This window comes from Myotis davidii, unplaced genomic scaffold (assembly GCF_000327345.1).
Source record: "Myotis davidii unplaced genomic scaffold, ASM32734v1 scaffold438, whole genome shotgun sequence".
Taxonomy (NCBI): Eukaryota; Metazoa; Chordata; class Mammalia; order Chiroptera; family Vespertilionidae; genus Myotis; species Myotis davidii.
Genome location: NW_006290031.1, coordinates 6,844,125 through 6,858,496, shown reverse-complemented (window position 1 = coordinate 6,858,496; position 14,372 = coordinate 6,844,125). Strand labels below are relative to the sequence as shown.

At 57.6% G+C, this 14,372-nt stretch overlaps 2 protein-coding genes across 3 annotated transcripts; one reads left to right on the top strand and one right to left on the bottom strand.

The window, feature by feature from the left end:
* The first annotated feature begins 6 nt into the window (after positions 1 to 6).
* PRR7 (proline rich 7 (synaptic)) lies at positions 7 to 752 on the top strand. The gene is made up of 2 exons (XM_006762862.2): positions 7 to 11; positions 199 to 752. The coding sequence occupies exon 2, from the start codon at positions 210 to 212 to the stop codon at positions 594 to 596; it is 387 nt and encodes a 128-aa protein (XP_006762925.1). The 5' UTR covers positions 7 to 11; positions 199 to 209; the 3' UTR covers positions 597 to 752.
* A 250-nt stretch (positions 753 to 1,002) lies between these two features.
* On the bottom strand, positions 1,003 to 10,372 carry DBN1 (drebrin 1). Of its 2 annotated transcripts, none has more exons than XM_015563350.1 (14): positions 10,045 to 10,372; positions 9,333 to 9,445; positions 9,095 to 9,169; positions 8,854 to 9,000; positions 8,638 to 8,715; positions 8,230 to 8,381; positions 8,062 to 8,125; positions 5,068 to 5,127; positions 4,856 to 4,979; positions 4,010 to 4,147; positions 3,505 to 3,675; positions 2,405 to 3,081; positions 2,011 to 2,113; positions 1,003 to 1,872 (listed from the first exon to the last, which is right to left on the bottom strand). In XM_015563350.1, the coding sequence occupies exons 2-14, from the start codon at positions 9,396 to 9,398 to the stop codon at positions 1,802 to 1,804; spliced, it is 1,926 nt and encodes a 641-aa protein (XP_015418836.1). In that variant the 5' UTR covers positions 9,399 to 9,445; positions 10,045 to 10,372; the 3' UTR covers positions 1,003 to 1,801. The 2 variants fall into 2 exon arrangements, with proteins under 2 accessions (XP_015418836.1, XP_015418835.1); XM_015563349.1 differs by having other exon boundaries at positions 3,505 to 3,671; positions 4,006 to 4,147; positions 10,045 to 10,369.
* Positions 10,373 to 14,372: the final 4,000 nt, after the last annotated feature.

Genomic DNA, 14,372 nt, shown 5'->3' with positions numbered 1-14,372 from the left:
CCCGCGCCAAGGTAAGTGCCGATCTAGGCCGGAGAGATCGGGATGGGCGGGGCCTCGGCCGCGGGCTGACTCGTGGTCTTCACTGGACCGGTGGCCCCAACCTAGGAGGGCGCGGGCTGGGCCTGGCGTTGGCTAAGGTTTCTGCGGGAGGCTGGAGACGGGTGGTCTCACACCTTCGGACCGCTTCCCACTCCACAGCGGAATCGGACATGTCCAAGCCTCCGTGCTACGAAGAGGCGGTGCTGATGGCCGAGCCGCCGCCGCCCTACAGTGAGGTGCTCACGGACACCCGCGGCCTCTACCGCAAGATCGTCACGCCCTTTCTGAGCCGCCGCGACAGCGCAGAGAAACAGGAGCAGCCGCCGCCCAGTTATAAGCCGCTGTTCCTGGACCGAGGCTACACGTCGGCGCTGCACCTGCCCAGCGCCCCGCGGCCCGCGGCGCCCTGCCCTGCGCTCTGCCTGCAGGCGGACCGAGGCCGCCGGGTCTTCCCCAGCTGGACCGACTCGGAGCTCAGCAGCCGCGAGCCGCTGGAGCCCGGAGCTTGGCGCCTGCCGGTCTCCATCCCCTTGTTTGGGAGGACTACAGCCGTATAGAGGGGTGCCCGGCGACCCAAGCCCCAACAGTAGACTCCTGGCCTGACTGAGAGGCTTTTTAAATACTTCCCTTGGACTGCGGGGGGTGGGAGGGATTTCTTACCCCATTTGTTACATTTTGAGGATAATAAAGGTGTGTGATCTGGTTTGGTACAAGCGGAGGGGACACCCACTGCTCGCGTCCAAGGTTCTGGTGGCCAGGTGTGCCTGGGTCTTGGCAGGAGGAAAGCTGAGTGCGCCTTACAGCTAAGTGGCTGGAGGATGCAGACCTAAACCTGAGGTCAGCCTGCTTCCCCCAAGAGCCTCAGACCCCCTCTTCCCTGCCCATGAAATCACGGTGAGGTGCCCCTGTGGCCTTGGAGGTGGGAAAAGGGGTCAAGGGCAGGCGGCCCAGCAGCAGGCCCAAAGGGATCTGGATTTCTTTATTAACAGACATGAGCACGACCCGTTACAGAAGTTTGTGCTTTCCAAAAAACAGTTACTGAATGTGAAAAAGGGACCCAAGCAAAGAAGGGAGTTGGGGAGGGGCCATCCAAGCCCTGGGCCCCACCCATAGCCCTGACCTGAATCGGGCCTAAGGCCTCCAGCCTGGGACCCGCCCAGCAGGAGGGGGCAGGAAAGGGCTGGGAAGCTGAGCTGCCCCAGCTGGGCCTGCTACTTCCTTAGGGCCAGGTGGGTAGAGGTCAAGAGACCGGCAGGGAGGGGGTCCCAGGGAGCCAGAGCCGGCGAGCCATTTATTGCCATGTTTTCAAATTCGTGCAAAATATCTGAAGCCCTGGACAAAGAATACAAAGTGATATTTTTCCAAGAAACATAAAACTAGGAAAAGAAGTGGGGGACATTTTCCCACCAGAGCTCCCCCCTCACCAGGCCCCAAACAGGGTGAGGCCTCCACCCTGGCCAGCTGAGTGAGCAGGGAGGGCTAAGCGCTACAATCTGGAATTTGCAACAACATCTCAACTACCAACGGGAGGAAAACCAGTCAACTGTACAAGTCTCCTATCAACTTTTTTTTAAAAAAAGAAAGAAAAGCTGTAAAAGTCAGGCCCTTTGGGCAAGGAAGCGGCCAAGTCCCCGGACAGGGCCGGAATCTGGAGTGGGTGCCAGGCGGAGCGTCTTCGAGTACAGGCGCAGCGGGCCATCTGGGCAGAGGCCAGCGCAGGTGGGTGGTCTTGGCAAGGACAGCCTGAGGGTGGGCGCCACTGCTAATCGCCACCCTCGAAGCCCTCCTCCTCTTCCGGGACTGGGTCTGCATCCCAGCAGGTGATGTCAATTTCTATGGTGTTGGGAAAAGAGGGCAGTTAAGGAAATGGCCAGCAGATCCACAGCTGTATCCCCCTGGGAACTGTGCCCGCCCACACTTAAACCCAGCATCCCCATCCTAATTCTGACCCATCATCCATACCCACACTACCTGGAGGCTTATTGTAGAACACAGGAGGCGGAGCCTTTGCACACAGATCTTCTGATTGGGCGAACTCCTCCTCCTGTGATTGGCTGAAGTACCCCTCACTGGCCTGCGAGGAGGAAAGCACCAGGTTACTGTGGCCCCACCCTGCAAGACGGGCGGACCTACCAGGCCTGAGACAGTTTCTCCAGCAACCAGTGATTCCACCCATGGTTACCAAGAAAACAGACACCTGACTTGGGAACAAAAGCAGAGCTGGCCCAGGGAAGAGGAATACAGCTTCCCCCCAATAATGTGGGTCACAGAGAAAGGGGGTACTGCTGCAAGTCTAGAACACTCAGGGTCAGCCCCCTTCTCAAGCCCTGACTTCCAACCCTACCACCAGGCTGCCCTGCTCTACCTGAGTCCCCTCCTTCTGGGTGGTCTCGCCATTGGTCAGCAGGTGGGGCTCCGGCTCTGGCTCCGGCTCCTGATCCAGCTCCTCTAGAGCAGAGGGTGGAATAGGGGCCTGGGGAGCAGCCAGGGGCACCCCTTCTACTTCCTCCTCTGGGTCACAGAAGGTGGCTGGTGGCTCAGGCAGCTCATCAAAATTGAGGAGACTGGCACAGACTTCACCTGCTGGTGGCAGTGGCTCCTGAGCCCCCTCATCCAACAGGGGCACCTCCGCCAGAGTGACCTCGGCACCTGAGGGTGCTGTCAGAGCGCTAGGCTCAGCCTGGGGTGCCGAGACGCCATCCCCGTTGTCAGGCCATAGGTCAATGAGGCTGGCCGTGGCAGGGGCGACAGTGTTGGCAACAGCGGTGTCAGCAGCAGCAACGCCATCCGTTTCAATGGCAGCAGCTGCCAGGGTGTCGAATGCAGTGGTGTTGGCTATGGCAGGCTCTAGAGGGGCAGCCAGGACAGCCTGCTCAGGAGCCACCATGAACATAAAGTCCTCTATGGGGCTGCCTTGCCCCTGGGGAGGCTCCCGTGCCTGCGGGGACTCCTCCACGGGGCCAGCCCAGGCCTCAGGGGCTGCAGCTCTGGCCTCCTTGCTTGTCCCTTCGCCCTCCAGGCCAGGGCCAGGCTCCTGGGTCTCTGTTACAGAACAAATGGAGGAGAGAGATGTGACCAGCTCCATCAGTGAAGGCCATGGACAAGCACACTACCTACCCTGTCATGCACTGAAAATCTGCCGACCTCCGGAAAGAAGGCCTCCATTAATAGCTCCATGCAGAGTACCCTCCAGCACCCACTGGGCCCTGCTGCCCCTTTACCGAGTGTCTGCAAGCCACTCAGCGGCCTTGGGAGGAAGGCCTGAGTCCCACTCCATGGAGAGACACGGAGGCTCAGAGGGTAGATCTGACGGCCACACCAGGGCTCCTCCCTGCCACAGCCACCTCCAGGGCAGTAGTTTGGGTGATGGGTGCCCAGGTGCCTGGGGAGTTGTTACCATGGTCGCCTGGGTTTTTCAGCACAGGGACTGGTAAGAGGCCCAGTACAGCTCGGGCCCTCACTTACCTTGGGTTTGTGGAGGTGGTGGTGGTGGTGGTGGAGGCTGAGAGGACGTGACCTCATCCAGGGCCCGCTCGATCTGCTCAGAGACGGGGGTGGAGGCTGTGCTGGAGTCAGATGGGCTCCGGGTGGGGATGGGGGTGGGTGCCATCCTCCGGTGGCTGTCCAGGTGGCTGCCTGTGGAACAAACCCCCACGGTTAATGAGGGCCAAGAAGCCAGGTGGGACCAGGATTGTACACCTCAGGGCCTGGCCAGCATCTCTTCTCTGGAGTCTGGGTGGGGGGCTGGGAGCTCCCCAGGCTCCCCAGGGTCCAGACCACAACTCCAGACCCTATAAGCCAGGCCCCTGGGGGTCAGTGCCCCTTCAGGGCCAGGGAAAAGAGGCAGGCAGTACCTGCTCTGGGGACAAACACCAGAGATCAGTGGTCAGGCTGGGGAGTAAGGGCAGGGGTGCTGCTGGGAAGTGGGGCCCTTCTTACCCCCCTGCCGAGGCCTGGGGCTGCTACCTACATGGGAGGGAGGAAGAGAGGTTTGGGGTGCGGTGACAGGTGATATAGGGAAAGGGAGTCCGTGGAGGGGAGGAGGAGGAAGAGGAGGAGGAGGAAGGCCCACTGTCCGATGCCTTTATGAAAGGGCAGTACGGACGACCTGCCGAGAGAGACAGACAGAGAGAGAGACAGAGGACAAGAGAGGGTCAGTCTCCCCCACCCCCGCCCCAAGGCCTCACCCACCCCCAGAGCTGGCCCTGGATATCCAAGCTGCCTTTGGCCAGGGCGCACATTCAGCCAAGCTGGGCTACAGCCTCAAGCACCAGCCACAAAAAGCAAGGAGCCTGCCCAACACAGCCAGCCTCTGCAAAACACACACCCATGGACAGCCTGCCCCTCCCCTGAAACCCCAGCACAGGCCAAGCACACACAGGGTCAAACACTCAGACCAGCAGACAGGGAGCAGAAGGGTGCTTCTGGGGAGGCAGAAGCTACAGTGAGAACCCTGACGGGGAACCTGGGTGCAGGCTCCAGGGCTGCCTCACATGCACCACAGCCCTCAGGCTGGACCTGGTTTAACCCCAGCAGAGCCACTCCCTACGGCCAGGGGCGTGCCTTAGCCCATGCCAGAGCTGCCTAGATGGCCTCTAGCACTGCCCACTGCTCAGCCAAAGCCCAACATTGACCATCACCTCCCCAGCCTTCTCAGTCCTGCCACCTGGGAGGCAGTGGGTGGGAGCACGCTTGATGAACAACCTTGCCTTCTCCAAGGGTCCTTGGGCAAGGCTTCTCTTCCAAAAAACAGTGTCAAAGAGGCTCAGGGCCAAAACCTGAGTGCGGGTCAGGTGGGGGTGGGACCTGGGACTACCTGGTCTATGATTGAAGGGCGAGGGTACATCGCAGCTGCCCACAGAGGCCGATGCGACTCGTTCCTGCTGCTTGAAGAACTCCCGTGGGTTGTCAGGCCGCTGGGCAATAATGGCCGCTGCCTCCTGGGGGCACAAGGGAAGGGTCAGAGACAGGCTGGCCAGACTGAGGCACTCCCTGTTGGACTCACCTGCCCTGTCCCTCAGCTCTCACCTCTACCTCCGATTCTGACTTCTTCATCTGGGTCTCTTCCTCTTCATCCCTCCGGTCACCCTGGAAAAAAAAGGGACAGTGTCCTGGGCACCCCCACCAGGGGCTCTAGCCCCATGTTTCCTCCATAATCTGGCAGGAAGAGGCTTGCAGGTGGCACCTCTGCTCCCTTTACCACCATCACACAGCTCCTTCTCTCCATCCACAGGCCCTCAGCCACCTCGTCTCCAGCCTGGACAGATGCCTGGGCACCCAGCTCAGCTCCTCCTGTTCCTTCACCCCAGATCCCCAGTCTTCTAGGAGCACTCCCTGCTTTGCAGCCAACTTTTTTCAAACCTCCTACCCCAGTATCTAGCCAATAGCGCTGTCTGGATTTCAGCATCGTGACTGAGGCTTCCTCATTAACCTCCCTCCATCCCTGACTGGGCCCACATTCCCCTTCCCCTGCCTGACCTCATCCCTGTCGCCTCCCCAACAGCCCCCTTATACCCTGACCTGCCCACACTCCCTGAGATGTAGACCTAACGTCATCAGCATGACATAATAGTTTTCATCCCTGGAACATGCATGCCATTTACCACTTGGTATGGGAGAGGCACCGCTCTCCTCAGATGCCCAACCCCCACCCCTGGTCCAACTCTTCCTGCTTCTGGCCTCAGCTTGGGCACTGCCTCCTGGGGAAGAGGTCCCTGGCCCATTCAGGTCCTTTCCTTCTTTGGGTCCCACCAGGTGTTCTAAGCACACACCACAGGTTACACTGTGTCGGAAACCTCCTGTTTCTGGGGTCAAGTCCCCTACCCTTTGCGGGTGACACAGGATGAGAACTCAGGTCTCTGTGTGTGGCCAGCATGAGGTTGGGTTGGCACATGTCTGCTCAGTTGAATTCACTACACCAAAGCCTCTTCATAGTGCCCCCTGCTGCTCCTGTGGCAAATGGGGCAGGAGGGACTGAGGGGGGACAAAAAGCGGCAGGGGCGGCGGTGAAGTAGCCGGGCTCCTGTTTTTGAGCACACGCATAACCGATAGGGTGCATTAGAATGCCCTTCAGTGTCCCCCTTCAAGAGGGTTGTCACTGCAACAACTTCGTGTCTTCCAGAATGAAGTCTAGACTTTTCTGACCTAGCTCTACCTTCCCCAGTTCCCCTGCTCCTCAGCCCACTGGGCTCCAGTCATTCTCCTTGCCTTCCCATAATGAACACCCAACCAGCTTTCTCAGATACTCTGTCCCTGCCAGTATAACCTCCCTAGGTTCCTCTGCTTCATTTGGGGGAAGAAAAAAAAAAAGACCAGAGTTGGTTTTCCACCTGCCAACAACGTGAAAACACAGAAACAAGTTAGGGCTGTGGGTAGGAAGAAGCTGCTGCGCCTGAGCATCTGCAGATATACTGGAGCTCCCGGCAGCCCGGGCACAGAGGGAACTCAGACAAGAAATGCAAGTCTTATCAGAAGAGAGGAAGCATTTTATAGTTCTAAGTTCCAAAGTTCCTCACATGGGACCTTCCGAGAGGACCTGAACTTGTAAGGCCACTACACTGACAGCCACTGTCACTATCACAGGAGCCACACATGAAGGGTCAGCTGGGACTATCAAATAATGGTGCAAATTCCTTAAGGTTGTGCCTGAGATGTCGATAATTAGTGCGAGATAAGTGATCAGCTCAGAGGGGACACTATGCTATTCTTCCTACTTTGTGGGTGTGAAATTTCCTATAAAAAGAAGCTTTTTCAAAAAAAGCCCTTGCTCTGAATGGACAAACTAAATGTGGTATATACAGTGGAATATGATTAGCCTTAAAAAGGAAGGAGACATTCTGACACATGAATGAACTATGAAGAAATTATATCGAGTGAAATAAGCCAGTCACCAAAGGAAAAATTCTGTATGATTCCCCTCATGTGAGATACCTAGAAAAGTCAAATGCATAGAGACAAAGTAGATTGCTAGGGGCTAAGGGGAGGGGAGAGTGGGGAGTTAGTGTTTAATGAGAACAGAGTTTAAGTATGGGAAGATGAAAAAAATTCTGGAGATAAACCGTAGTGATGCTTGTACAATGTGAATGTATTTAATGCCACTAAACTGTATATTTAAAAACGGCTAAGATGTTACATGTCATGTTATGTGTATTTTAAAAATAAAATCTTCAGTTAATTTCATCTTGTTCCTCTTCACCACCATATTTTTAACACCTGGCTCAGGCAGGTGGTGGCAAGGGTTTGTTGAATGAATGAGGCTGGAGCTTACCAACTACACATTACCTCCACCCATCCAGAGGCTTGCGGGATTGGTGACCTATGAGAGCCACTTAATGCCAATGCCTGCAGGTGTCCTGCCCCCTCCCTCCCAGTCGTCTCCTGTGGATGTGGCACTGAAGCTCCTTTGGGTCCCCAAGGCCCAACATCTGCCCATCATAGTCCCAATCCAGACAAGTACCACCCACCTCCCGTCCTGAACTATATTGCACCACTGAATGACCTTAATTCAAAGCATGAGGATTTTCAAAGGGCCAATCCACAGGCCCTATGGGACACCCCGATGTTTGAAGGTTCAGACAGCATCGCTGGAACAAGGGGCTGTTCTGAAGGAGACACTGCACACACAGTGTATTGCTCAGAGCACCAGCCAGATTCATTTGTGTGGCTCTTCAGCACTAGTGTTGGGGGACCAGGTCTGCAGCCCTAAGTGCGGAAAGCATGTCTAATCCATCTGAGCCCCTCAAGCCTTGCGGGGAGGGGGCAAGGGAGCCTGGTCAGTGAGGGTCTGGGTCAAGATAGACTTTCCTCTTTCAGTCTAAAGTAGAAGCTTCTCCAAGCTTTACTTAGCTCTGGGCCAGAACCCACGTGATTGAGTGGCAGATCTGACCCTTCGTGGCAGCCCATGGAGCAGCACCCAGAACACCCAGCACTGTCTCCAAGCCTCTGATCTCCCCAAGAGGCCCGAGCACAGGGCCCACCCTCATTTCCCTGACCAGGAGGCTGGAAGCCCTGGTTAGAACTTACAAAGATAGACTGCTCATTTAACCGCCTCTTGGCCTCCTCAGCTTCTAAAGTCTGCTGTTTCCTCCTGAAATGATAAGTGAGCCTAAGTGGGCATGCACCCTTACGGAGGGCCCACAAGGACCTGCCTGTGGCAGGGCGGGGCCTGCAGCAGGGCGGGGCTGGGCACACCTGTGCTCTTCAATCTGCTGTTCCCTCTCTCTGTAGCGCCGTTCCCGCTCCTCCTGCTCTTGCCGCTCCTGCTCCATCCGCTCTTGCTCAAACCGGAGTCTCTCGTCCAGGGCCTTCTTCCGCTCCTCCTCCTTCCTCAGCTCCTCCTCCTTCTGCAGCCGCCCGTGCCAAGGCAGTGTAGACCCTGAGCCTGGGGTCCCCCTGTCCCACCAGGCCATCCCCAACCCAGGGCCAGTGAGGTCTGAGTTCTGAGAAAACATGAGTCCCCTGGGCATAAGTCTCACTCTTTCAGCTGGGGGAGCACACGGGATGGGACACACTATTGATGGAGGACTTGAGGAGAGAATCCCAGGGCTACCCCATGGGGTCGGGTCAGCTCAGCCTGCAGGCTGGGGTTGGGGTCCACACCTTAGCCTGCTCCCAGAACTGCTCACGATTAATCCGCTTCATCTCCACAGCTGCGTCAGTCTTCTGGTAGGTGGTGCCCTGCAGAGTCACAGGGCCTGGTATGAGCTCCGAGAGCAGGCTGAGAGCTCCCGGAGTTCCTACCAGGAAAGGCTGAGGACTGAGAGGGTGGGAGTAGGAGAGCCCTGGGCAGGGCCAGCTGGTCTCAGGCACACTGACCACCGGCTCAGCATTCTCATCCTCACGCAGCCGCAGCCGGTGCAACACAGGGCTGGAGAGCCGTGCCAGACCGTTGGAAAGCCGCTGCCCAATGGCGCCCGCATCTATGTCTTCTACGCTGCTGGCATTCACAATCACATCGACACCCTGCAGCAAGAAGGTGTGTTCAGGCAGTAGGCTCCCTCCCGTCACCACCATCAGCACACAGACCCTGGGTGGCTGGTCCCGCCCCGCCTCGCACCTGGAAGAATTCAGCCACCTTAGCCACGTGGCTGGCACAAGCACATTTTCGGGCATCAGGCACGTCTTCACCAACCTGCAAAGTAGCCAACAAAGAGGGGGTGAGAAAGGACAAGAAAGGACAAGGAGGGCCTGGGCTCTCTTCCCAGGGGTAGAGTGGGGTTCCCTCCAGAGGTGTCAGAGGGTGGAGGGTAACTGTTCCGGGGTCTCAGCTCCCTTCCCAGCCCACAGCTGCATACCCAGTTGATGAGCACGTATTTTGGCAGCGCAGCCTGGGAGTCCTTGACGCTGCAGAAGCCGTACATCACCTTCTGGTTTTCAAAGTGGCCTGAGAGTTCCTGCAAGCCCCCGTCTGGAGGAATTAGGAGGCATCAGGACTCCCATCTCCTAACCCTTACCCCACCGCGGGCCTGGAACCCAAAGGAAAGATTCCATTTGTGGGCTCTGCAGGCACTGCCCCTCCCCCCCTCTTCCCTCCCAGAGCTCTGTGTTGGTGTGAGAAAGAGTGGCAGGCAGGCACTGGCTTTGCCTCTGAGTCCCCAAGGCCTGATTTGGGGTAGGACTGAGGAAATGCTTGTTCTTCACACATCCTCATGACATACTAGTGCCTGGTGAGGTAAAAGAAAGCCTTTGGGCTCTAGAGAAAGTGAGGGCGATCTGAGCCATCCCTACCAGGTCCCCTCCCCATAGCTGGGGACTTGGGGCTGTGTGACTCCTCTCTGAGGCTGTCTTCCAATTATCAAATAGGAAACAAGGCTACCTCCCTCCCACCCTGGGGAGCTTAGGGATGATCAGGAAGGACACCTGCCAGACAAGTGTGGGTCTGCTGGATGCAGGCAAGGAGGTGATCAGGAGCCAGGTGACCTACAGCCAAGCGGGTGGGGAAGAAAACAACCAGAGGAGCAGGGAGGAAGGGCTGAGAGAAGGCAAAAGAATGGCTGGAATTCTTACCTCCCGATGCTGCAAGCTTGAGGTCATCTGAGCCATCCTCATATGTGTACAGAGCCCTGGGGAGAGGGAGTGGTGGTTCTTAGAACTGTCAAGGCCCAGGCTGCCAATTTTGGGTGGGGACAGCTCTAGGGAGGAGGAGGAGGGACACAGAAGGGGCAGGACAGGAAGGGGGCTCTGCCCCAGCACTCACTGCCTGACAATAGGGCTAGGAACCATTTCTGGAGGGGGGACCCCCTGAGACCTGGTAGAGGGGCGCCTGGGTTAGGTGGGGAATAAACAATGGGGGTGGGGTAGAAATCACTGTCCATGTGTCACGTCCTGGGAGCTCTGGTCCTGGCAGCCTACAACTCAGCCAGCGGGTGTGACATGGAGATTCCAAGGCGATGGTTCCTTGGTTACTGTTCCCTGGCTACCATGCTCCTCATCCCCCATTGGCTGTTGCCAGGCGTGTGTCTTGGTACCCATCGCCCCTCCCCTCACAGCAGGGAAGGGGAGGAGAAAGAACCTGGCGCTCACTCTGATCAGGGCATCCCCTGGTAACCATGGCAACCCAGCGACTGGCACATGACTGGCCCACTCCAACTGCAGTCTCCTGAACACAAAGGACCCCAGGGACACACCCTCAGCCTTAATCGATGTCTCACTGAAATGTGGCTGAGGTCACCCAGGTCCCTCTTGCCCAGACCGGGGCCCCTGGGTGACTTTACTGTTCCTGGTCTTCCAGCCCCTAGGCCACCCCTGCTGCAGCTGAGGCCCTGGCCTCCTGGGACTGCCAGCCTTTCCTTTAGCCTTAGCTTCACCAGAAAGCTGACTTAGCAGCCTTCCTAGCTTTTTTCCTCTTTCCTAGCTTTTTCTCCCAGTGGCAGTAGCACAGCATCCATTTCACAGAAGGGAAGGCAGAGTTGTCTGCTCCCGAGGACCCCCTTTGGGAGAACAGGCCTGGGGCAAGGAAGGGCCTTGTTCCAGAGGCTCCAGAGGGCTCAGTCCCTTCCCCATTTCCCTATTGCCCAGGCAGAAGGCAGGGGACTGGGAGGGTGGTGGGAGCACAAGAGGTCTGGACAAGAGAAAGGGAGAGTCAGTGGGGAAAACAAGGAGAGGCGGAAGAAAGAGAAGACAAGAAGAAAGGGATAAAGAGGAAATGAAGGAGAGAGGAAGGGAAGGGAAAGAAAAAGAAGGGAGAGAGGGAGGAAGCAGGAGAGCAAAAAGGAGGGCCTGGCCCAGCCCCATGAGGTCAGCACAAGTCACTGCTAAGGACACACACACACACCCCAATCCCCAGGATCCCTCCCTCATGAAAGGGACACAGGTGGGCTGTGAGGCGGGGAGCTCTTGGCCCAACTGTTGCCTGGGCCCCCTTGCTGGCAGCTGCTTCCCAGAACAGCTGTCCCACCACCTGTCCGGCTGCCCTAACCCACCACTGGGAACAAAGGGCCCTCAGAGAAGCAGGGTCTGTCCTTCCCAATTCCACAGACGAGAAACTGAGGCAGAACTCCGAGACGTTGGTCCCCAGACACTGCCTTAGGCAGCATACTGCCCAGGGACGAATGTCAGCCTCTGGAAGGCTTTGCAGGCCCTTGCTACTCCCAGGAGCGCCTGCCCCGCCCCTTCCGTCCTCAGTCCTTGCCTACCTACTTTCGGGATCTTTCTGACTCTGGCCACAGCCCTGACCAGGCAGAAACCACATCTAAGTTCAAAGGCTTCAACAGGCCTTCGGTCCTGAGCTCTACCCACCTGCCTTTCCAGCTGGACCTCTGTATCCACACCACACACTTGGGTTAACCTAGATGGCTCCCTGATGCCGAACATGGTTTTGAATATTTCCCACTCTGGAGACTGTGCGTACACGGTTCCCTTCGCAGGACGGCTAGGTCTGTTTCTCCACCCCATGCCCACCCTTGGCAGAAATCCCTCGGGGTCCTGATGCCAGGTCTCCAGGAAGCTGTGCGCCGCCCAACACCACTTACCACATCCCAGCAGGGATGGAAGAGGCATCTGAGCCCGCCCCAGATCTCACTACACCAGTGCTTCTCACATGCATCAGAGGCAGCCTGGGCCCGGACAGCACAGCAATCAGGAGAGGGGGAACCGGGACTCTACACATCTCACCAGCTCCAGCCCCTGGTGACAGACATTGCCTTGAACCTCAGCTTCGTGAGGGCGGATATCTGACTCAGTCAGCCAACACACTTCACGCTCTGGGTTCAGGATCCAGCACACAATAGCACCAGTGGGTATTTGTAACATTGACACAAACTCTGAGAAACCATCTAGGCCAGAGGAACTGGAATGAGGTAGAGCCGGAATATGGCAGCTCCAAGGAGAAATGCTAGGGTCAGCTGAGGCGAGAGGCTGAGGGCAGGCAGAGCCCGCCAGACAATGGCAGTCTCGATGTGAGAGATGGAAGAGCCCTGGATGTCCCAGGTATGGTTGAGCCCAATTCCCTCTTCTTCTTTTCTTTTGTTTCTTCTTATTATTATTTTTAAAGTTTTTATTGACGAGAGAGAGAGGAAGGGAGAGGGAGAGAAACATTGATGAGAGTGGAACACTGATCGGCTGCCTCCTGCACGTCCCCTACTGGGGATGGCGCCTGCAACGCAGCATGAACCCCAATGGGGAATCCGTGCATGGGAAGGCACTCAACCAACTCAGCTACACTAGCCAGGGGCCCCTCTTCTTATTTTCAAGAGGATCAGAGAGGAATGAATTCTTGTGTGGTCACACTGAGTCATGTCACATCCAGGGCAACACTGGCTCTTCCTGGGTCCCCTGTCCCCGTGACTAGGCAGTGGTCCACTTCAAAAGAAGTGAGCTTGCCCCACCACCCTCACCACACGGAGGCCAGGAAAGGGAGAATAATGACAAGCCCCCTTTCCCCAGGCAGCAGTTTTATCCAAGACACCTTCCTCTGGCCTCTGAGTCCAAGGTCTGCTCCCAAGTCCTAAGACGCCACGGTATCCCTAATTCAATGCCGGCAGCTGGGGGCATTCATGCCCCCCCATTGTAGAATGTCATTTCCACCCCTTTTTACAAAATGCTATCTAGGCCCTTGGGAGTGAACAAATGTGTGCACATGCAAGGGTACATGTGTGCATCTGTGTGTCCCACACAAAACCCAGATGGGAAGTGACGCACGCCAGTGATGAATAACTAGTTTTGGCCACATGGATACTGCTCGGTGACAGGAGCTCAGGGCTCTACTGAGCAGGAGGTGGTCCCGCACTGGGCCCCCAGAGTTCTGCTTTTGGGAGGTCAGGGGCAGTGATATGGTGGTAGACAGTACCCCTAGACTGAGGGCGAGGGGGGCATTCTGAGATGGACCACGCCCCTCCCCAGGCAGGGCCCATAATATCCCAAGGCCAGTTCCTCCACCAGGCCAAGCTGGCCACTTGCCCTGAACTCCTCCCATGATCTCAGCCCCCAGGAGCAGGGCTGGGACAACGGGCTGGCCGGCTACCCACGTATGCTGGCCTATGCTGGCCTCTCCTATGACTGACCTGCAGAACATGGGAGCTTGTCTCCCGAGTCCATCTCTCCAGGCAGGCCTGGCTACCGGCCAGTGCTGCAGTACTGTGGCATGGACGCCTGGCCATTCGTCCCCTCCTCCAGCCCCCAGGTCAGTATTCCTACCGGAATGCCCTCCCTACTTGGGTAAAGCCAGCCAAGTGAGGTCCCTCAGGCCTGTCCTCACTCCGTGCCTTGGTATCCTGCCGGCCAGCGGGAGTAGAGGTCTGGGAATAGAATGAGCACCTCACCCAAGAGATGAGTATTTGGGGGGGTGAATGATTCCTGAATGGGGCAGTGTGGAACCCCTTGGCTTTCTTACCACCCTGAGGATTCCAGCCCCAGAGCAGGTGGTCCACCCCGCCCAGCTCAAGCTGGAGACAATAGCTGTGGTCGGGAAAGAGGGCAGTCCTGCTCCTCCCCCACCAGGGAGCTGAGAGCCCCTTGCACTGGCCGTGGGGCCAAGGGTTCGGAAGATCTGCTCAGCTCCTCATCCCTTCCTGGGGGCTCCCTCCAGGCTTGTGCGCCTGAGGGTTTCCTCCCAGGGTCTCCAGACGGCCCTCTGGGCAGGCAGTTCGGCCCCCTTGGCATCTCCCATTCCAGCTGCCCGATCCCTGAAATCCCCTTCACCCTGCCCCCTCCGCGGCCCCGGAGAACAGGAGTCCCTGGGCTGTTGCCATGTGGCCATGAACATCTTTCCATCACACCCCAACTCCGAGAGGCCCCCCCGGTGGGCGGGGCACCGGCCCCTCGCCCTCTCCGCTCCTCCCCCGCCCCAGCGTTCCTTTGTGCTGCGGCCATCCGTCCGGGCTGGGCCGGGCAGGCTG